The following is a 22,678-nucleotide window of genomic DNA, read 5'->3' as shown; positions in this document are numbered from 1 at the left end:
TAACCACCAAACAATTTGGATGCTATAACACTCAGGACTTGAACCCAGGACCTCCTGCTCTCAAGTCAGCAGCTTTCCCTGTTGAGCCATTCAGCCGTCTGGACAGCTCCCTTGCTGTGCTCCTCGTCTGTTCCCTGGTCTTGGCCCTGCTTCTGATTAGAACTTCCTAAAAAAGCCTGGCCCTTTCTCCAGCTCCTTGCAAGATTATTGTGCTCGACAGCTTTCATCAAGCTTCACTCCTGCATATTTGTCTGCTATTTCAACTAAAGACCTACTGATATTAACCTCTGGCTACCTTCCCGACAACACTATCCACTTCCTCCATTTGCCCCATGTGACGAGACCTCCAGTTACCAACCTCTGACTCCCTTCCTAGCAATGCTACCCGCATTTGCCATTTGTACCATGACATGGGACCTACAGTTACTGTCTCCTGGCTTTCCTTGATCATTCTTCAGACCTGTGGCTACCACACCTACAGCTCTAATCGAGTGCCTGAACGCTGCATACGCATTTTGAGCAGCAAATTAGGTTCCTGTTTTTCTAAAATTATTGCATCTTTCCTTTAATGTGGTTCCTGACCTTCATTCAAAGTCGAATGTGGCTCACAAGATATGGAATATTGCAGATCTCTGCTATAATAACTATCCATAGTTCCTATTACCAGGTGCAAAACGAAGAACAGCGCTGGACCAAAACAACAGCTTTAACAGTAGAATAGGAATTATGAGCACATGCGATTTACAGAAACAGCATAGCACAGCAAACTCTGGATGCTTCCATAAGCCTGGCCGACTCCATTCAGCTGCAGGAAATGGGATAAAGTTGAAGGATCCCTGTTCTAGAGATAGGTGCAGGTCACAAACCCAAACCTGTTAGACATTTATTGCATGTCTGGTGGATATGCTGTACCTGTCTTTAAAGGGGTTTCCCACAATTTAAAATTGCTTCACAGCCGCTCTATCCTTCCTAATGCTGCTGACCAGGACCTGCGATTGCTGCAGCTAATCACTGGGTATAGAAGGCCATTTTGGAAGTCACTTGCAGAGAAATATGGGCTCATTAGGAAAAGAGACAGCATTAGAAGTGATTTATTGATCATCCCCTTTTGGCCACTGAAGTCAGTTTTACAGGTGAGATGATGACAACAGGTTCCCTTTAAGTCGACAAACTAAACAATATTCTCTGCCGATTTCAGAATATGAAATGTGTAATAAATACTACATAGAGTGTTCTGTAAAACCTTCTACATGTGAAATCTACATTTTAAAATGATTGACAGATTATAAACTAGTTTTTTTTCCTTGCCATATAGTGGATACAGATGTATACTGCGATGGTGGTAAAGCGACTGCACCTGTTATAAACTTCAAAGAGCTACTCCTATGACTACAACTTTTACGCAGCATGAAAAATGTGTGCGTTTCCTTTGAAGTTGAAAGCAGGCAGGACATTGTATTGTCACAGACTGCACAGAATTAAATGAACTGACAGCAATCATGTTGTACAGAAGAACCTGCAAGCTCAACATCCATATCTGTTCTATAATAAAGCAAGGAGCAGAATTACTGAGAGGTCATTACTGGAAAGTAATCAGGACACTTGTAGCAATAACCAATGTCAATGTGACTAAATATCCTCATAACTGAAAATGCCCGTCACGGCTTCCTATAATTTATTGGTTAAAGGGAATGTATCACATTTTTTTAACTATTTAAAACCATATATAGAAACATATTTCATTTTTCTAATTTGCTTTTATTTTCCGATTGTAGATTTTTTTTTTTCATTTTTTTTAAATTTGTACATAACTATGGGGGCTGCCATCTTGCCGGGCAACATTGACGAACATTTAGAGACATGCTTTATAGCAGACTTTAAAGTTTTCTCTACTGAACAAAAGTATCAGCCTATCATTAGGCTCTGCAATCAGTATGAAAAATGCAGGATGTTAGGATTCTTTTCAAAAAATACAAATAGTGACTGAAAACTTTAAAATAAAAATATATATATATTAAAAAAAAAGTTTAAACATAAAAAGTTGATTGACACAAGTCATTTCATGATGACAATTCCATTTAAAGCTAAATAGGCATAATAATCACTTATTAAGTTAAGGGATTAGTCATGATATCAAGTACAAGTACTTAAACCCCTTTAGTGACCAAGCCTGTTTGCGCCTTAATGACCAGGCCAAATTTTGGAAATCTGACATGCGTCACTTTAACATGGAATAACTCTGTAAAGGTTTTGCATATCCAAGTGATTCTGACATTGTTTTTTCGCCACATATTGTACTTCATTTAGTTGGTACAAATAGACTGGTAGAATTTGTTTATATTTATTAAAAGTGCCGAAATTGGGAAAAGTTTGAAAAAAATTGTTGGTTTTTTTTGGATTTTCAACTGCAATACATCAAATATGTGCAAATATACTGTACAATGTTTTGATTACATATTTCTATCTGTTCACTTTATTCTGGACGCACATTTCAAGAACATTTTATTAACATTTTGAGGAACATTTTGTTTTTCTACACAAAGACAAGATTGCAAAGGCTCATAGGTGTCAGAATGATCGATACCCCCACAAATGACCCCATTTTTAAAAATACACATCTTAATATATTCACTAAGGGATATCATATGTATTTTGACCCCACAGTTTCTTTTCAGGAGTTAATGCAACTCAATTTCATATTTTTGCAAACATGTCATTTTAAAGATATTTTTCTTTTCTAGTGCACATGAAAATGAGGATTTGCACCCCCAAATGAATACCTCTCGTTTGTCCTTTGTTCAGAAACATACCCATTGTGGCCCTAATCATGTGTCTGTATGTACAACGGGGCCCAAACCGAAAGGAGCAGCCGGTGGTTTTCAGAAAATACATTTTGCTTGAAGGTGTTTTAGTCCTCATTGCACACTTGTAGAGCCCTTAAGCAGTCAAAATGATGGAGAACCCCCACAAATGACCCTATTTTGAAAACTAGACCCCTTAATGAATTCATCTAGGGATGTACTGCGTATTTTGACCCCACAGTTTTTGAATGAATGCAAAGCAAAAGGAAAAAATTACGTTTTTCATGTTTTGGTTTTTTTGCAATTATGTCATTTTAATAACAGTTTTTATACAGCACACATATGAACAGGGGCGTAACTAAAGGCTCAGGGGCACGGGTGCAAACGTTCAGCTCCTTGCCCCCCCATCTGTACCCATACCCAGAGACGTAACCTGAAAATTCGGGGCTCCAGTGCAAAATCTGTTACAAGGCCCCCCAACTATAATGCTTTATTCATACTTCTAGGTTCCCTTTATGGAAAAGAGAGGCCTTATGGGCCCCGATGCAACTGCATCCACTATAGTTACAGCCCTGCATATGAATAAAGACTTTCACCCCATAATGGATACCAGTGTTTATCCCGTGTTCAGAAACATACCCATTGTGGCCCTAATCTTCTGTATGTATGCACAATGGAGCCCAAACCGAACGGAGCATCAAACTTCAGCTGTCTGCTAACTTTTAAGTGATCGCTATTATTCACTGTATAACAGCGAACAGCGGTCACTGTTCCAGGCTCTCGGCTACCTGCGGTAGCCAGGAGCAATGAGATTTAAAATTTTCCGGACCCTCCTCAGCTTCTGCGCTTGCGATCGCTATTCTTTCGATGGGCGCATGCGCCGAAGCTGGAGAAAGGTCCACAGATAGGGATCTCATCGGGGGACATCGCCGGAGGCCTTAGGTAAGAAATTCCACCTCCCCTCATGGTTCGGATCTGTGAGGGGAGGTGAAACCTTTTACGTGATTGCCATTATCCATTGGATTACGGCGATCACGTGACCACGTACCGCGACCCCCTATCAGATATCCTGGCTTTCGGCTACATTTGGTAGCCAGGAGCGGGGAGATTTTAAATTACCCCGGCAATCCGCGGCTTCTGCGCATGCGTCTGCCATCTTGGCACCTGGCGCGTGCGCAAAAACCGGGGTAAGGTCTGTAGATAAATCGGGGGGCCTTAGGTACATAATCCCATCTCCCCTCATGGATATGATACAAACTTTGATAACAGTGATCATGTGACTGGGGACCGCATACAGCAGTCCCCGGTGACAGCTCCCTGCTCTTGGCTACTCATGCTAGCCGGGAGCACAGAGTTTAAAAATTTCCTGGGTAGGACGGGGGTGAGTATTCTCAGCTCTCTTCACGGATCCGATCGATGAGGGGAGTTGAAACTAACTTTTTTTAACTTTGTATTAACTTTAATACGATCCTCTGGGTCTAAAAGTAACAAACAAGTACCGCTGGTGGGTCCTCTTTACTTGCATAAGTAATAAAAATTACCACAGTCAATGAAAGTGTATAGTAATGTTTACATTTATTTGCAGTCATAGAAAATATACTTAAACAACGGTAATATTCAGTTTACGGTAAATAGGCCTTTATATACTTTGTAGTCTTACTACAGTACATTTTCATTTGCAAGAAACATCAGTGGACAAGAGTTGAACTATTGACCAGCAGTACTAGAAATATGTGTTATATAAGTTATAGAACTTTGCTTGGAAGCCCATCTAAAGTATACTGTAGACTTATATATAATCAATATGTTTCCATTAAGCTCTAAAATGCATCTATGTGAAATTATTGTGTATATTTTCTTTGCCTTAATTTTACTATAACATTATATGTGCATACCATAAATATGTATCCATATATACCCCATAAAGAAAATAAAACTCAGATGTCACTTAAAGGGGTTGTGTGAAAAAAAAAAAAAAAGTTACTTTCTTGTTGAAACGGTGTCACTCTGGTCTATAGGCCATGTGTATTTTTGCAGTTCAGTCTCATTCACTTCAGTGGGGCTGAGCTTCAATACCAAATATAGACTGGACAAGAGTGGCGCTGTTCCAACAAGGGCACAGCTAGGTCATACAATACTTTTAACTGCAAGAGAATATAGTAACTAACGATCTATAAGATATAGCATTTTACACATAATAAATTAAATGTAGATTTAAAAAAAAAAAAAAAAAAGTCCGAAAAAAATAAATTACATTGATGCATCCTACGTTATGCAAGTTAAAAAAAAATTGCACCTGAGCCAACTTTCCATCTGCACTGAAAACACTTACCTATACAACAGCCAGAGTAGTAAATGGATGTTAAATGGATATGGAATTACTCAAAAACTCTTAGAATTTCAAGGAATATATAAAATCAAGAAACTAGTAAGATATCGGAGAACAAGAGCATCAAAAACAAACATACACTATACTTTGGAAATAGAAGAAACCATTTAGAAAAGGGGTACATCTAACACAAACAAGGTCCAATAACTACGGAGAGGTTGAAGCAGCCTCCTGGGAAGTAAGCACAATAGTATCAGAAGACGTCTTCACTGTGGCACAACATTACAGGATACACAGCTGCATGCTGCTCAGGTTATATGGTGCGTATTGTGCAATGACGAGAGCTTCTGTAACAAAGTGTCGTATCTCCGTGAGAGTGTCATCTGTGAGGAAGAAAAAGCTGGCGGACCAGGGAAGAGTCATGTTCAGCTGTGTGGGCTCTCCAACCTACATACACCTCCTTCAATGGCGACAGACTGGCCAGCCACTGCACCGGGGGGAAGCCTGGAAATGTGTGTCTGAAAGATTAAAATACAAGAAGAGGTTAAGAATTCAAACTCTACTCTGGAATGTATTTATCATGGCAAACCATGAAGTCTTGTCATACCCTGTAGGGAAAGCGGAGATATGATACAGAAGATGCTTGAATATGCAAGCTCGATCAAAGTTGAAAATTCAGGTTTAACTAGTCAATAACATTTGCTTGATGAACAAGTCCTAGTGCTCCAAGAACGTATTTGTTCTGTACGGTGCTCTTCTAGAGGGTCTTCACAATGGAAAGCTGCATAAGCTCGGTCCAAGTAGTCACCAATGCAAACTGTTCCCAAAATAAATAGCACTTATGCACAGATAATGTTTTTTTCAGGTTTGCTATAGACCTCTATAACTACAGATCTCGGCTAAGGAACCTGAGTGACCATTAGGGTGGTTTCATAAATCACTCTTTAAAAAAAGAGAGAAAAAACTAAAAAGACTGTTTTTCATGCATTTTTAATTAGCTACAAATCAGAAGTTGATTCGAAAGGAATGGTAATTCTAAAAGGAGAAACTTCTCATTCGTACTGGATCCAATTCTAGCTTTGGCTCAAAATGTTGCATTGGCATAAAAACTGCAACTTTTTTAAAGCAAGAGCAACAACCAAAAACAACAACAACCCAAACAACGGCAGCAACTACCACCAAAACAACCACCTGTTCGAGAAACCACACTTACAGGGTGACTGGGAGATTGCGTTCAACTCCAAGATTGAATTCTCGTGGTTGGTGTTGGATTGGAGCTGTAATTTAACAGCTGACACCTGCTGTGGTGGTTTCGGGGTGTTTACATTTTCAACAGATGTATCAAAATTTGAGGGTTGAACAAGAAAAAAAAAATTCTAGTGATCTAGAATTGATAAAGGGATAGTGCCAATTTCTATCACAGGTAAGGGGTTAATGTCTACTTTAGAGCAGAATCACATTTAGCAGGTTTTCTGCAGCAAATGCGCATGATTTGATGCAGACTTTGTTGTAGATGTCGATGCAGATTTGCAGCAGAATTCAACCCAGCAATTGAATTTAAATCTATGAAATCTGCAGCAAATTTAGTGACAAAATCTCCACTCAATGATACGGATTTAGATGGAGATTTAAGTGTGGAATTGCGGAGTATCAGCTACATGTGAAAGCACCCTTAGGCTATGCAGACACAGCGGATTCCGTGGTGGAATTTCCTAGGCGGGATCTGCCTGTAGCACCGCGTCTATGCCGCACATTTCTGCACTGGATCCGCATGCAGAATTCCTACGCGTTTCTGCACGGATAGTGGTCAAGAACCAACATGTCACTTCTTCATGCATATCTATGTGGAATCTTGTTGGAATTAAGCATGGATATTTTGCTCAAGGACAAGGCTATATCCGCGCCCCATAGTGCAGCAAAAACTGCGGCAGAAAGGTTTTACAGCTGGTCTCCAAGTGGAATATTACAAGGTGGAATCCATTGTGTGAACAGACCCTCAGGGGCTTCTTCACACAGGGGTATGCGCAATTGCACACAGTATTTGTGCTATGAACAAGGCTTTTTTGCACGAGTATCAGCGTTTTTCACTGTACTTTTTGCACTCAGGACACAACCATGGCCCCAATTAAATGGCTATGCAGCCTAATGAGTTCCAGATGTGTCTATTTCCAGTGGAATTGCGCAGCATATTTCGCAAACCTATAGACTTTTCTGGAGACCTTTGGAGTGCAAATGAGCACAAAGGTAGAGCATGCTGCGTTTTTATCTATGCGCAAAAAAAACGTTGTGTACGTATCCTTTGAAATCAACAGATTCTATTCTATTGGTCCAATTTTGCACATCATGGGCAAATAATTAGATTTTCTTTACATTGAATACATTTTGCATTAATTTATTGTTTTCTTATGAACTATGCTACAACACCATTTTTCCCCCAATGAGCTACTGATATTAGCCAGTGAAACTCATAGAAATTTCTTTTTGGCGATCATTCTGCTTTTGTGTCATACTCCAATTGATATATAAAAATGATATCTGGGGTGTATATTTATTGACAATACAATCTAGCAGTATAGGACATCTTTGGTATTTGCTACTTTTGGTGCAGTTTCTTTTCGTATGTCTCTTGCCTTCACAGTGATATTGGCCTGATGTTCGTTTTTAAAACTTGAAAGGGTACAGAGTTAGGTTCAAGCACGGGGTTGCCACCTTCAGGGCGGGTGCTCCATATTACAGTGATCAGTGCAGTGCTTGATAGGGCAATGACAGTGGGTTTTGCGAATGAGGTTTTTAAACATAAAGTCATTGTGTTAATATTTTAAAACGGATGGGCATTTATTTTGTGAATTGATTTGATACGAATCACTTTCTGGGGATAACTGCAGGCCTCTATGAATTTCTAAGATGTTGGTGATTTACAAGATGCATTGAATGTTTCTGAACATATGCATTTGAAGCTTCGCACTAGAAACAGCTCCTAGCTACAGAAACAGAACTAGAAGAGGGAGATTAACGGGTTTCAGGAAAGGTCAAAAACATCTCTTCAGAAGGACTGAGAGCAGCAGCTGTTTCTGTCATCAGAATTGAGATCCCCGGATGAAGAATATGATAACAATGTAGACCAGATGTCAAAGGATACAACTATGAAGCCTGCAATTTTCACCAGCATTGGGCTTCACCTATAAAGGAAATGCCCGAAGCACCTTACGCTGCATCATGAGCCGGCACATGAAAGACAATGGATAATGTAACGAAAAAGAGACTCTGGACCTCATGGCTTATCTGCTTGTAAATAGATAGTTTAGTAATAGACATGAGCGAACGTACTCGTCCGAGCTTGATACTCGTTCGAGTATTAGCGTGTTCGAGATGCTCGTTACTAGAGGCGAGTACCACGCGATGTTCGAGTTACTTTCACTTTCATCTCTGAGACGTTAGTGTGCTTTTCTGGCCAATAGATAGACAGGGAAGGCATTACAACTTCCCCCTGCGACGTTCAAGCCCTATACCACCCCCCTGCAGTGAGTGGCTGGAGAGATCAGGTGTCACCCGAGTATATAAATCAGCCCCTCCCGCGGCTCGCCACAGATGCATTCTGACAGAGATCAGGGAAAGTGCTGCTGGTGCCGGAGCTGCTATAGGGAGAGCGTTAGGAGTTATTTTAGGCTTCAAGAACCCCAACGGTCCTTCTTAGGGCCACATCTGACCGTGTGCAGTACTGTTGAGGCTGCTTTTAGCAGTGTTGCACAATTTTTTTTTTGGTATATCGGCCGTGCAGAGCATTGCGTCCGCAGTCTGCAGTCATTGTACAGAGTATAGGGCCAGTACTGGTGAGGCAGGGAAAGAGATATTCAGGCTATATAGGCAGTGGGCTTTTTCCAAAAATTGGGGAAAAATACTATATTTGGGCTGCCTGTGACCGTCTTCAGTTTACTGCGTGTCTGCTGGGGGTAGTAGTCCTAATTAATACGCAGCTAAGTGTTACAGCAGGCTTGCGCAAAATTGTTTCCTGGATCTGCTGTCTCTGTTACATCAGCGCTGTCATCCCGCCAGAGGGAAAGAGTATACATAATATTATACGCTGCCTACAGTATCTATCTGCTGGGGGTAGTAGTCCTAATTAATACGCAGCTAAGCGTTACAGCAGGCTTGCGCAAAATTGTTTCCTGGATCTGCTGTCTCTGTTACATGATCGCCGTCATCCCGCCTGAGAGAAAGAGCATACATAATATTATACGCTGCCTACAGTATCTATATGCTGGGGGTAGTAGTCGTAATTAATACGCAGCTAAGCATTACAGCAGGCTTGCACAAAATTGTTTCCTGGATCTGCTGTCTCTGTTACATGATCGCCGTCATCCCGCCAGAGGGAAAAAGTATACATAATATTATACGCTGCCTACAGTATCTATCTGCTGGGGGTAGTAGTCCTAAATAATACGCAGCTAAGCGTTACAGCAGGCTTGCGCAAAATTGTTTCCTGGATCTGCTGTCTCTGTTACATGATCGCCGTCATCCCGCCAGAGGGAAACAGATACTGTAGGCAGCGTATAATGTTATGTGTACTGTTTCCCTCTGGCGGGATGACGGCGATCATGTAACAGAGACAGCAGATCCAGGAAACAATTTTGCGCAAGCCCGTCTTCAGTTTACTGCGTGTCTGCTGGGGGTAGTAGTCCTAATTAATACGCAGCTAAGCGTTACAGCAGGCTTGCGCAAAATTGTTTCCTGGATCTGCTGTCTCTGTTACATCAGCGCTGTCATCCCGCCACAGGGAAACAGTATACATAATATTATACGCTGCCTACAGTATCTGTCTGCTGTATCAGCTCAGCATTTTAAAAAAATAGAAGCAAAATACTTAAGGCCTACTACTGGCCTTTGGCCACTTGACTGCTTCTGCGCTGTGAATTCCACTAGCTCAGTCATACGCACCTACGTCTCACTACAGGCGTGCGCAAAATTGTTTCCTGGCTCTGCTGTGCGTTCCGTAAGGGAAGTCAGCCTCCAACCACAGGCCAATAAGCGGCACATTTAATTACAGAATTCTGTTTCTGCACTACTGGTAATACAGCATACTGAGGGGTAGGGGTAGGCCTAGAGGACGTGGAAGCGGGCGAGGACGCGGAGGCCCAAGTCAGGGTGTGGGCACAGGCCGAGCTCCTGATCCAGGTGTATCGCAGCCGACTGCTGCGGGATTAGGAGAGAGGTACGTTTCTGGCGTCCCCACATTCATCTCACAATTAATGGGTCCACGCGGTAGACCTTTATTAGAAAATGAGCAGTGTGAGCAGGTCCTGTCGTGGATGGCAGAAAGTGCATCCAGCAATCTATCGACCACCCAGAATTCTGCGCCGTCCACTGCTGCAACTCTGAATCCTCTGGCTGCTGCTCCTCCTTCCTCCCAGCCTCCTCACTCCATTACAATGACACATTCTGAGGAGCAGGCAGACTCCCAGGAACTGTTCCCGGGCCCCTGCCCAGAATGGCCAGCAATGGTTCCTCTCCCACCGGACGAGTTTGTCGTGACCGATGCCCAACCTTTGGAAAGTTCCCGAGGTCCGGGGGATGAGGCTGGGGACTTCCGGCAACTGTCTCAAGAGCTTTCAGTGGGTGAGGAGGACGATGACGATGAGACACAGTTGTCTATCACTCAGGTAGTAGTAATTGGAGTAAGTCCGAGGGAGGAGCGCACAGAGGATTCGGAGGAAGAGCAGCAGGACGATGAGGTGACTGACCCCACCTGGTTTGCTACGCCTACTGAGGACAGGTCTTCAGAGGGGGAGGCAAGTGCAGCAGCAGGGCAGGTTGGAAGAGGCAGTGCGGTGGCCAGGGGTAGAGGCAGGGCCAGACCGAATAATCCACCAACTGTTTCCCAAAGCGCCCCCTCGCGCCATGCCACCCTGCAGAGGCCGAGGTGCTCAAAGGTCTGGCAGTTTTTCACTGAGAGTGCAGACGACCGACGAACAGTGGTGTGCAACCGTTGTCGCGCCAAGATCAGCCGGGGAGCCACCACCACCAGCCTCACCACCACCGGCATGCGCAGACATATGATGGCCAAGCACCCCACAAGGTGGGACGAAGGCCGTTCACCGCCTCCGGTTTGCACCACTGCCTCTCCCCCTGTGCCCCAACCTGCCACTGAGATCCAACACCCCTCTCAGGACACAGGCACTACCGTCTCCTGGCCTGCACCCACACCCTCACCTCCGCTGTGCTCGGCCCCATCCACCAATGTCTCTCAGCGCACCGTCCAGCCGTCGCTAGCGCAAGTGTTGGAGCGCAAGCGCAAGTACGCCGCCACGCACCCGCACGCTCAAGCGTTAAACGTGCACATAGCCAAATTTATCAGCCTGGAGATGCTGCCGTATAGGGTTGTGGAAACGGAGGCTTTCAAAGGTATGATGGCGGCGGCGGCCCCGCGCTGCTCAGTTCCCAGTCGCCACTACTTTTCCCGATGTGCCGTCCCAGCCCTGCACGACCACGTCTCCCGCAACATTGTACGCGCCCTCACCAACGCGGTTACTGGCAAGGTCCACTTAACAACGGACACGTGGACAAGCACAGGCGGGCAGGGCCACTATATCTCCCTGACGGCACATTGGGTGAATTTAGTGGAGGCTGGGACAGAGTCAGAGCCTGGGACCACTCACGTCCTACCCACCCCCAGAATTGCGGGCCCCAGCTCGGTGGTGGTATCTGCGGCGGTGTATGCTTCCTCCACTAAACCACCCTCCTCCTCCTCTGCAACCTCTGTCTCGCAATCAAGATGTGTCAGCAGCAGCACGTCAGCAGCAGTCGGTGTCGCGCGGCGTGCCAGCACAGCGGTGCAGGCCGTGCTGAAACTACTCAGCTTAGGAGATAAGAGGCACACGGCCCACGAACTGCTGCAGGGTCTGACAGAGCAGACCGACCGCTGGCTTGCGCCGCTGAGCCTCCAACCGGGCATGGTCGTGTGTGACAACGGGCGTAACCTGGTGGCGGCTCTGTAGCTCGGCAGCCTCACGCACGTGCCATGCCTGGCCCACGTCTTTAATTTGGTGGTTCAGCGCTTTCTGAAAAGCTACCCACGCTTGTCAGACCTGCTCGGAAAGGTGCGCCGGCTCTGCGCACATTTCCGCAAGTCCCACACGGACGCTGCCACCCTGCAACATCGGTTTCATCTGCCAGTGCACCGACTGCTGTGCGACGTGCCTACACGGTGGAACTCTACGCTCCACATGTTGGCCAGGCTCTATGAGCAGCGTAGAGCTATAGTGGAATACCAACTCCAACATGGGCGGCGCAGTGGGAGTCAGCCTCCTCAATTCTTTACAGAAGTGTGGGCCTGGTTGGCAGACATCTGCCAGGTCCTTGGAAACTTTGAGGAGTCTACCCAGATGGTGAGCGGCGATGCTGCAATCATTAGCGTCACCATTCCTCTGCTATGCCTCTTGAGAAGTTTCCTGCAAAGCATAAAGGCAGACGCTTTGCGCTCGGAAACAGAGGCGGGGGAAGACAGTATGTCGCTGGATAGTCAGAGCACCCACCTGTCTATATCTCAGCGCGTTGAGGAGGAGGAGGAGGAGCATGAGGAGGATGAGGTGGAGGGGGAAGAGACAGCTTGGCCCACTGCTGAGGGTACCCATGCTGCTTGCCTGTCATCCTTTCAGCGTGTATGGCCTGAGGAGGATCCTGAAAGTGATCTTCCTAGTGAGGACAGCTATGTGTTGCGTACAGGTACCCTGGCACACATGGCGGACTTCATGTTAGGATGCCTTTCTCGTGACCCTCGCGTTACACGCATTCTGGCCACTACGGATTACTGGGTGTACACACTGCTCGACCCACGGTATAAGGAGAACCTTTCCACTCTCATACCCGAAGAGGAAAGGGGTTCAAGAGTGATGCTATACCACAGGACCCTGGCGGACAAACTGATGGTAAAATTCCCATCCGACAGCGCTAGTGGCCGAAGGCGCAGTTCCGAGGGCCAGGTAGCAGGGGAGGTGCAGAGATCAGGCAGCATGTACAGCACAGGCAGGGGAACACTCTCTAAGGCCTTTGACAGCTTTCTGGCTCCCCAGCAGGACTGTGTCACCGCTCCCCAGTCAAGGCTGAGTCGGCGGGAGCACTGTAAAAGGATGGTGAGGGAGTACGTAGGCGATCGCACGACCGTCCTCCATGACGCCTCTGCCCCCTACAACTACTGGGTGTCGAAGCTGGACACGTGGCCTGAACTCGCGCTGTATGCCCTGGAGGTGCTTGCTTGTCCTGCGGCTAGCGTCTTGTCAGAGAGGGTGTTTAGTGCGGCTGGGGGAATCATCACAGATAAGCGTACCCGCCTGTCAACCGACAGTGCCGACAGGCTTACACTCATCAAGATGAACAAAGCCTGGATTTCCCCAGACTTCTCTTCTCCACCAGCGGACATCAGCGATACCTAAACAATATGTAGGCTGCACCCGCGGATGGAAGCATCGTTCTCTATCACCATCAAAAACGTGGACCTTTTAGCTTCATCAATCTGTGTATAATATTCATCCTCCTCCTGAAACCTGACGTAATCACGCCGAACGGGCAATTTTTCTTAGGCCCAGAAGGCTCAGTCATATAATTTTTGTAAACAATTTTTATACGTTTCAATGCTCATTAAAGCGTTGAAACTTTCACCTGAACCAATTTTTATTTTAACTGGGCTGCCTCCAGGCCGAGTTACAAATTAAGCCACATTAACCAAAGCGATTAATGGGTTTCACCTGCCCTCTTGGTTGGGCATGGGCAATTTTTCTGACGTACATTAGTACTGTTGGTACACCAATTTTTTGGGGCCCTCGCCTACAGTGTAATCCAATTAATTTTTTGCCCACCTGCATTAAAGCTGATGTTACATCAGCTGTGCTGGGCACTGCAATGGGATATATTTATGTACTGCCGGTGGGTTCCAGGGAGCCACCCATGCTGTGGGTCCACAGGGAGTTGTAACTGCCTGTGTCTACTTCTAAAGAACCCCAGTCTGACTGGGGCATGCAGTGTGGGCCGAAGCCCACCTGCATTTAATCGGACGTTACCTCAGCTGTGATGGGCACTTATGTACAGCCGGTGGGTTCCAGGGAGCCACCCATGCTGTGGGTGCACACGGAATTCCCATTGCGGAGTTGTACCTGCCTGTGACTATTTATAAAAAACCGCGGTCTGACTGGGGCATGCAGACACCTTGACAGAATGAATAGTGTGTGGCACATAGGTTCCCCATTGCTATGCCCACGTGTGCAGCTCCTGATGGCGGTGGCACAGGATTATATTTCTCATTGCTTCTGTACAGCATTGTGGGCCATCACCCCGCCCCTTTTAAAGAGGGTCGCTGCCTAGCCTTGCCAACCCTCTGCAGTGTGTGCCTGCGGTTCCTCCTCATGGCAGACGCACTTATAAATAGACATGAGGGTGGTGTGGCTATGAGGCCAGCGTGTGGCATAAGTGCAGGTGAAGGCTGCGCAGGGACACTTTGGTGTGCGCTGTGGACACTGCGTCGTGCGGGGTGGGGGGGGGGGGGGTTGGCAGCATGTAACCCAGGAGAAGTGGCAGCGGAGTGTCATGCAGGCAGTGATTGTGCTTTGTTGGAGGTAGTGTGGTGCTTAGCTAAGGTATGCATTGCTAATGAGGGCTTTTCAGAAGTAAAAGTTGTTGAGAGGGGGGGGGGCACTCTTGCCGCTATTGTGGCTTAATAGTGGGACCTCGGAACTTGAGATGCAGCCCAACATGTAGCCCTTCGCCTGCCCTATCCGTTGCTGTGTCGTTCCCATCACTTTCTTGAATTGCCCAGATTTTCACAAGTGGAAACCTTAGCGAGCATCGGCGATATACAAAAATGCTCGAGTCGCCCTTTGACTTCAATGGGGTTCGTTACTCGAAACGAACCCTCGAGCATCGCGATAATTTCGTCCCGAGTAACGAGCACCCGAGCATTTTGGTGCTCGCTCATCTCTATTTAGTAACATCCAATGATTATCATTTCTGGTGGACTATAATAGTCTACATGAAGACTTAGCTCATCAAAATAATTTGAAGCAGCAGTCTGTCTATCCATCACAGATGGCTCTAGGAATGACTGGTCCTACTTTGGCCAGCTTTTAACAAGCAAACAGCTAAATAAATTTAGTTTGATATGCCCGTTATATCCTTAATATTAAATTATAATTTTACTGAGAATATGAATTTATTAGAAAACTGATGCAATACATGAGAAAAAAGCACCCCCTATATCTTCTGAACTGAATATTCACTATGAAATACTGCTATAATCCATCTTCAGAAGGATTATCAGCTCACTGAGAGATCAGGTTACATGCTAACCATAGAAATCTATGGAAAGGGTAAGGGGAGAAGGAAGCCGTCGCAAAGTGAGAAAGACACACAGAGAAACACTGCCTATGCTATTAAGTTTTCTTTATCACCCTACTGCTTGATTCATAGCTACACTTCTCATTACTGCTACATAATTCACTCCATGCTGGTTCTTCTGAGGATATGCTTCAGAGTGAAATGGAAGCAGAATCTTATCTTCTCGGTGTATGCTGTATCTTGGAGATACCATAGCAGACAATTTCGACCCACCAACCCAAGGAAAACGAACGATGTGAGCCTACAGAGTGGAAACTCTGTGTAAAATTCCATATATAGGTCATATAATATTCAGAACTAGTGCTACTCCTCACATACAAAACACAACAGTTTATTCTATAAAGTCACCTGAAAGGGCAGATACGCTTTAACGAAGATGGCCGTATTATTTCAATATTATGCTCGGGAATTACCTCTATGTCAGAGTTGCAATGAAGGAGTCGGGGAACAGAATCCCTTTAGGGCAGAGGTTCCCAATCCTTTTATATCTAGTGAGCCCCATTTAGGTAATATATGTTAACGCATTAAACATATAGAAACCTAAAATAATGAAATCTCAATCTGAATATAAATATTTCAATTTAAAAGGTGATATACTCATATAACGCCACCCAAATTTACACTAAAATAGGAAAACGTAGGTGAGCAGCACCGCACAGGAATCTTCAAGGTGTCGCTCGTTAAATTCCAAGATGCACACTTTATTGGTTAAAACTCCACCCGTTAAATCACTTGCAACGTTCCGTCCGACACAGCGGACTTTGTCAAGCATAAACAGACAGACAATGACATACTTATATACAAAACCATATACAGAAATGCACCAATCAGTGAAAGCCAATGAAACACACCCCAACTTACCCGCAAGGTATGGGCTAGAGCAGGGGTGTCAAACTCATTTTCACTGAGGGCCACATCAGGCTTATGGTTGCCTTCAAAGGTCCGATTGTAAGACAGTACAGTTAGGGGTTGTTCATACAAGCGTATTTGCGTACATAATATGCAGTAAATAGAAGCCCCTGATTTCAGTGAGTTCATTCACATGATGTATATTGTCACACATCATTCTGTTACATACTGCGCACCCCAATAGGCCATTGAAGTGAATAGGCCACGCAAATACGTGGTGAATGCGCAGGAAACCGATGTATTCACTGCATATTTGCACACTATCTCAGGGGGCCCATCTACGTTCTTTTTGGCGTGCCCAAATAGGCAGGCATAAGCGATTTTTGATTGCGCAAATACACAGCGTATTTGTGCTACTGAAATACCCATGTGAACGAGCCCTAATACTGACCCCCACAGTGGCCCCAGTAGTAACATTACCCACCAGCAGCCACCATTAACCCCCCCTCTCAGCAGCCATCATTAACCCCCCCTCTCAGCAGCCACCATTAACCCCCCCTCTCAGCAGCCACCATTAACCCCCCTCCTCTCAGCAGCCACCATTAACCCCCCTCCTCTCAGCAGCCACCATTAACCCCCCCTCTCAGCAGCCACCATTAACCCCCCCTCTCAGCAGCCACCATTAACCCCCCCCCCTCTCAGCAGCCACCATTAACCCCCCCCCCTCTCAGCAGCCACCATTAACTCCCCCTCTCAGCAGCCACCATTAACCCCCCCTCTCAGCAGCCACCATTAACCCCCCCCCTCAGCAGCCACCATTAACCCCCCCTCTCAGCAGCCACCATTAACCCCCCCTCTCAGCAGCCACCATTAACCCCCTCCTCTCAGCAGCCACCATTAACCCCCTCCTCTCAGAAGCCACCATTAACCCCCCCCTCTCAGCAGCCACCATTAACCCCCCCCTCTCAGCAGCCACCATTAACCCCCCCCCTCTCAGCAGCCACCATTAACCCCCCTCCTCTCAGCAGCCACCATTAACCCCCCTCCTCTCAGCAGCCACCATTAACCCCCCTCCTCTCAGCAGCCACCAATAAACCCCTCCCTCCAGCAGCCACCATTAACCCCCCTCCTCCAGCAGCCACCATTAACCCCCCTCCTCCAGCAGCCACCATTAACCCCCCTCCTCCAGCAGCCACCATTAACCTCCCTCCCCTCAGCAGCCACCATTACACCCCTCCCCTCAGCAGCCACCATTACACCCCTCCCCTCAGCAGCCACCATTACACCCCTCCTCTCAGCAGCAACCATTAACCCCGCTCCCTCCAGCAGCCACCATTAACCTCCCTCCCCTAAGCAGCCACCATTACACCCCTCCTCTCAGCAGCAACCATTAACCCCCCCAGCAGCAGCAACCATTACCCCCCCCCCCCCAGCAGCAGCCACCATTAACCCCCCCCTCTCAGCAGCCACCATTAACCCCCCTCCTCTCAGCAGCCACCATTAACCCCCCTCCTCTCAGCAGCCACCAATAACCCCCTCCCTCCAGCAGCCACCATTAACCCCCCTCCTCCAGCAGCCACCATTAACCTCCCTCCCATCAGCAGCCACCATTACACCCCTCCTCTCAGCAGCAACCATTACACCCCTCCTCTCAGCAGCAACCATTAACCCCGCTCCCTCCAGCAGCCACCATTAACCTCCCTCCCCTAAGCAGCCACCATTACACCCCTCCTCTCAGCAGCAACCATTACCCCCCCCAGCAGCAGCAACCATTACCCCCCCCCCCCCAGCAGCAGCAACCATTAACTCCCCCCCAGCAGCAACCATTAACCCCCCCCAGCAGCAACCATTAACCCCCCCCCCCCAGCAGCAACCATTAACCCCCCCCCCCAGCAGCAACCATTAACCCCCCCCCTGCAGCAACCATTAACCCCCCCCCCAGCAGCAACCATTAACCCCCCTCCCTCCAGCAGCCACCATTACACCCCTCCTCTCAGCAGCAACCATTAACCCCGCTCCCTCCAGCAGCCACCATTAACCTCCCTCCCCTAAGCAGCCACCATTACACCCCTCCTCTCAGCAGCAACCATTAACCCCCCCAGCAGCAGCAACCATTACCCCCCCCCCCAGCAGCAGCCACCATTAACCCCCCCCTCTCAGCAGCCACCATTAACCCCCCTCCTCTCAGCAGCCACCATTAACCCCCCTCCTCTCAGCAGCCACCAATAACCCCCTCCCTCCAGCAGCCACCATTAACCCCCCTCCTCCAGCAGCCACCATTAACCTCCCTCCCCTCAGCAGCCACCATTACACCCCTCCTCTCAGCAGCAACCATTACACCCCTCCTCTCAGCAGCAACCATTAACCCCGCTCCCTCCAGCAGCCACCATTAACCTCCCTCCCCTAAGCAGCCACCATTACACCCCTCCTCTCAGCAGCAACCATTAACCCCCCCAGCAGCAGCAACCATTACCCCCCCCCCCAGCAGCAGCAACCATTAACTCCCCCCCAGCAGCAACCATTAACCCCCCCCAGCAGCAACCATTAACCACCCCCCCAGCAGCAACCATTAACCCCCCCCCCCAGCAGCAACCATTAACCCCCCCCCCCAGCAGCAACCATTAACCCCCCCCCCAGCAGCAACCATTAACCCCCCTCCCTCCAGCAGCCACCATTAACCTCCCTCCCTCCAGCAGCCACCATTAACCTCCCTCCCCTAAGCAGCCACCATTACACCCCCTCCTCTCAGCAGCAACCATTAACCCCCCCCCCCAGCAGCAACCATCAACCCCCCCCCAGCAGCAACCATCAACCCCCCCCCCAGCAGCAACCATCAACCCCCCCCAGCAGCAACCATCAACCCCCCCCCCCAGCAGCAACCATCAACCCCCCCCAGCAGCAACCATCAACCCCCCCCCCAGCAGCAACCATCAACCCCCCCCCCAGCAGCAACCATTAACCCCCCCCCAGCAACCATTAACCCCCCCCCAGCAACCATTAACCCCCCCCAGCAACCATTAACCCCCCCCCCCCAGCAACCATTAACCCCCCCCCCCCCAGCAACCATTAACCCCCCCCCCCCCCAGCAACCATTAACCCCCCCCCCAGCAACCATTAACCCCCCCCAGCAACCATTAACCCCCCCCCCCAGCAACCATTAACCCCCCCCCCAGCAACCATTAACCCCCCCCAGCAACCATTACCCCCCCCAGCAACCATTACCCCCCCCAGCAACCATGAACCCCCCCCAGCAACCATGAACCCCCCCCAGCAGCAACCATTAACCCCCCCCCCCAGCAGCAACCATTAACCCCCCCCAGCAGCAACCATTAACCCCCCCCAGCAGCAACCATTAACCCCCCCCCCAGCAGCCACCATTAACCCCCCTCCTCTCAGCAGCCACCATTAACCCCCCTCCTCTCAGCAGCCACCATTAACCCCCCCTCTCAGCAGCCACCATTAAACCCCCCCTCTCAGCAGCCACCATTAACCCCCCCCCCTCTCAGCAGCCACCATTAACCCCCCCCCCTCTCAGCAGCCACCATTAACTCCCCCTCTCAGCAGCCACCATTAACCCCCCCTCTCAGCAGCCACCATTAACCCCCCCCCTCAGCAGCCACCATTAACCCCCCCTCTCAGCAGCCACCATTAACCCCCCCTCTCAGCAGCCACCATTAACCCCCTCCTCTCAGCAGCCACCATTAACCCCCTCCTCTCAGAAGCCACCATTAACCCCCCCCTCTCAGCAGCCACCATTAACCCCCCCCTCTCAGCAGCCACCATTAACCCCCCCCCCTCTCAGCAGCCACCATTAACCCCCCTCCTCTCAGCAGCCACCATTAACCCCCCTCCTCTCAGCAGCCACCATTAACCCCCTCCTCTCAGCAGCCACCAATAAACCCCTCCCTCCAGCAGCCACCATTAACCCCCCTCCTCCAGCAGCCACCATTAACCCCCCTCCTCCAGCAGCCACCATTAACCCCCCTCCTCCAGCAGCCACCATTAACCTCCCTCCCCTCAGCAGCCACCATTACACCCCTCCCCTCAGCAGCCACCATTACACCCCTCCCCTCAGCAGCCACCATTACACCCCTCCCCTCAGCAGCCACCATTACACCCCTCCTCTCAGCAGCAACCATTAACCCCGCTCCCTCCAGCAGCCACCATTAACCTCCCTCCCCTAAGCAGCCACCATTACACCCCTCCTCTCAGCAGCAACCATTAACCCCCCCAGCAGCAGCAACCATTACCCCCCCCCCCCCCAGCAGCAGCCACCATTAACCCCCCCCTCTCAGCAGCCACCATTAACCCCCCTCCTCTCAGCAGCCACCATTAACCCCCCTCCTCTCAGCAGCCACCAATAACCCCCTCCCTCCAGCAGCCACCATTAACCCCCCTCCTCCAGCAGCCACCATTAACCTCCCTCCCATCAGCAGCCACCATTACACCCCTCCTCTCAGCAGCAACCATTACACCCCTCCTCTCAGCAGCAACCATTAACCCCGCTCCCTCCAGCAGCCACCATTAACCTCCCTCCCCTAAGCAGCCACCATTACACCCCTCCTCTCAGCAGCAACCATTACCCCCCCCAGCAGCAGCAACCATTACCCCCCCCCCCCCCAGCAGCAGCAACCATTAACTCCCCCCCAGCAGCAACCATTAACCCCCCCCAGCAGCAACCATTAACCCCCCCCCCCCCCAGCAGCAACCATTAACCCCCCCCCCCAGCAGCAACCATTAACCCCCCCCCTGCAGCAACCATTAACCCCCCCCCCAGCAGCAACCATTAACCCCCCTCCCTCCAGCAGCCACCATTACACCCCTCCTCTCAGCAGCAACCATTAACCCCGCTCCCTCCAGCAGCCACCATTAACCTCCCTCCCCTAAGCAGCCACCATTACACCCCTCCTCTCAGCAGCAACCATTAACCCCCCCAGCAGCAGCAACCATTACCCCCCCCCCCAGCAGCAGCCACCATTAACCCCCCCTCTCAGCAGCCACCATTAACCCCCCTCCTCTCAGCAGCCACCATTAACCCCCCTCCTCTCAGCAGCCACCAATAACCCCCTCCCTCCAGCAGCCACCATTAACCCCCCTCCTCCAGCAGCCACCATTAACCTCCCTCCCCTCAGCAGCCACCATTACACCCCTCCTCTCAGCAGCAACCATTACACCCCTCCTCTCAGCAGCAACCATTAACCCCGCTCCCTCCAGCAGCCACCATTAACCTCCCTCCCCTAAGCAGCCACCATTACACCCCTCCTCTCAGCAGCAACCATTAACCCCCCCAGCAGCAGCAACCATTACCCCCCCCCCAGCAGCAGCAACCATTAACTCCCCCCCAGCAGCAACCATTAACCCCCCCCAGCAGCAACCATTAACCACCCCCCCCAGCAGCAACCATTAACCCCCCCCCCCAGCAGCAACCATTAACCCCCCCCCCCAGCAGCAACCATTAACCCCCCCCCCAGCAGCAACCATTAACCCCCCTCCCTCCAGCAGCCACCATTAACCTCCCTCCCTCCAGCAGCCACCATTAACCTCCCTCCCCTAAGCAGCCACCATTACACCCCCTCCTCTCAGCAGCAACCATTAACCCCCCCCCCCAGCAGCAACCATCAACCCCCCCCCAGCAGCAACCATCAACCCCCCCCCCAGCAGCAACCATCATCCCCCCCCCAGCAGCAACCATCAACCCCCCCCCCCAGCAGCAACCATCAACCCCCCCCAGCAGCAACCATCAACCCCCCCCAGCAGCAACCATCAACCCCCCCCCCAGCAGCAACCATTAACCCCCCCCAGCAACCATTAACCCCCCCCCAGCAACCATTAACCCCCCCCAGCAACCATTACCCCCCCCCCCCCCCCAGCAACCATTACCCCCCCCCCCCCAGCAACCATTAACCCCCCCCCCCCCAGCAACCATTAACCCCCCCCCAGCAACCATTAACCCCCCCCAGCAACCATTAACCCCCCCCCCCAGCAACCATTAACCCCCCCCCCAGCAACCATTAACCCCCCCCAGCAACCATTACCCCCCCCAGCAACCATTACCCCCCCCAGCAACCATGAACCCCCCCCAGCAACCATGAACCCCCCCCAGCAGCAACCATTAACCCCCCCCCCCAGCAGCAACCATTAACCCCCCCCAGCAGCAACCATTAACCCCCCCCAGCAGCAACCATTAACCCCCCCCCCAGCAGCAGCAACCATTAACCCCCCCCAGCAGCAACCATTAACCCCCCCCCAGCAGCAACCATTAACCCCCCCCCAGCAGCAACCATTAACCCCCCCCCCCCCCAGCAACCATTAACCCCCC

At 49.6% G+C, this 22,678-nt stretch overlaps 1 protein-coding gene across 1 annotated transcript in view; it reads right to left on the bottom strand.

Annotated features, from left to right (window-relative positions):
- Positions 1-4,365: 4,365 nt before the first annotated feature.
- The window catches only part of TASP1 (taspase 1), a 156,482-nt gene continuing 138,169 nt past the window's right edge, over positions 4,366-22,678 (bottom strand). The window contains exon 15 of the mRNA XM_066595631.1: positions 4,366-5,648. Coding sequence (XP_066451728.1) covers positions 5,556-5,648 — 93 coding nt within the window. The 3' untranslated portion in view covers positions 4,366-5,555. The remainder of the gene's footprint in view (positions 5,649-22,678) is intronic.

This window comes from Eleutherodactylus coqui, chromosome 3, assembly GCF_035609145.1.
Source record: "Eleutherodactylus coqui strain aEleCoq1 chromosome 3, aEleCoq1.hap1, whole genome shotgun sequence".
In the NCBI taxonomy this organism is placed as follows: domain Eukaryota; kingdom Metazoa; phylum Chordata; class Amphibia; order Anura; family Eleutherodactylidae; genus Eleutherodactylus; species Eleutherodactylus coqui.
This window is presented reverse-complemented; position numbering and strand designations above follow the sequence as displayed.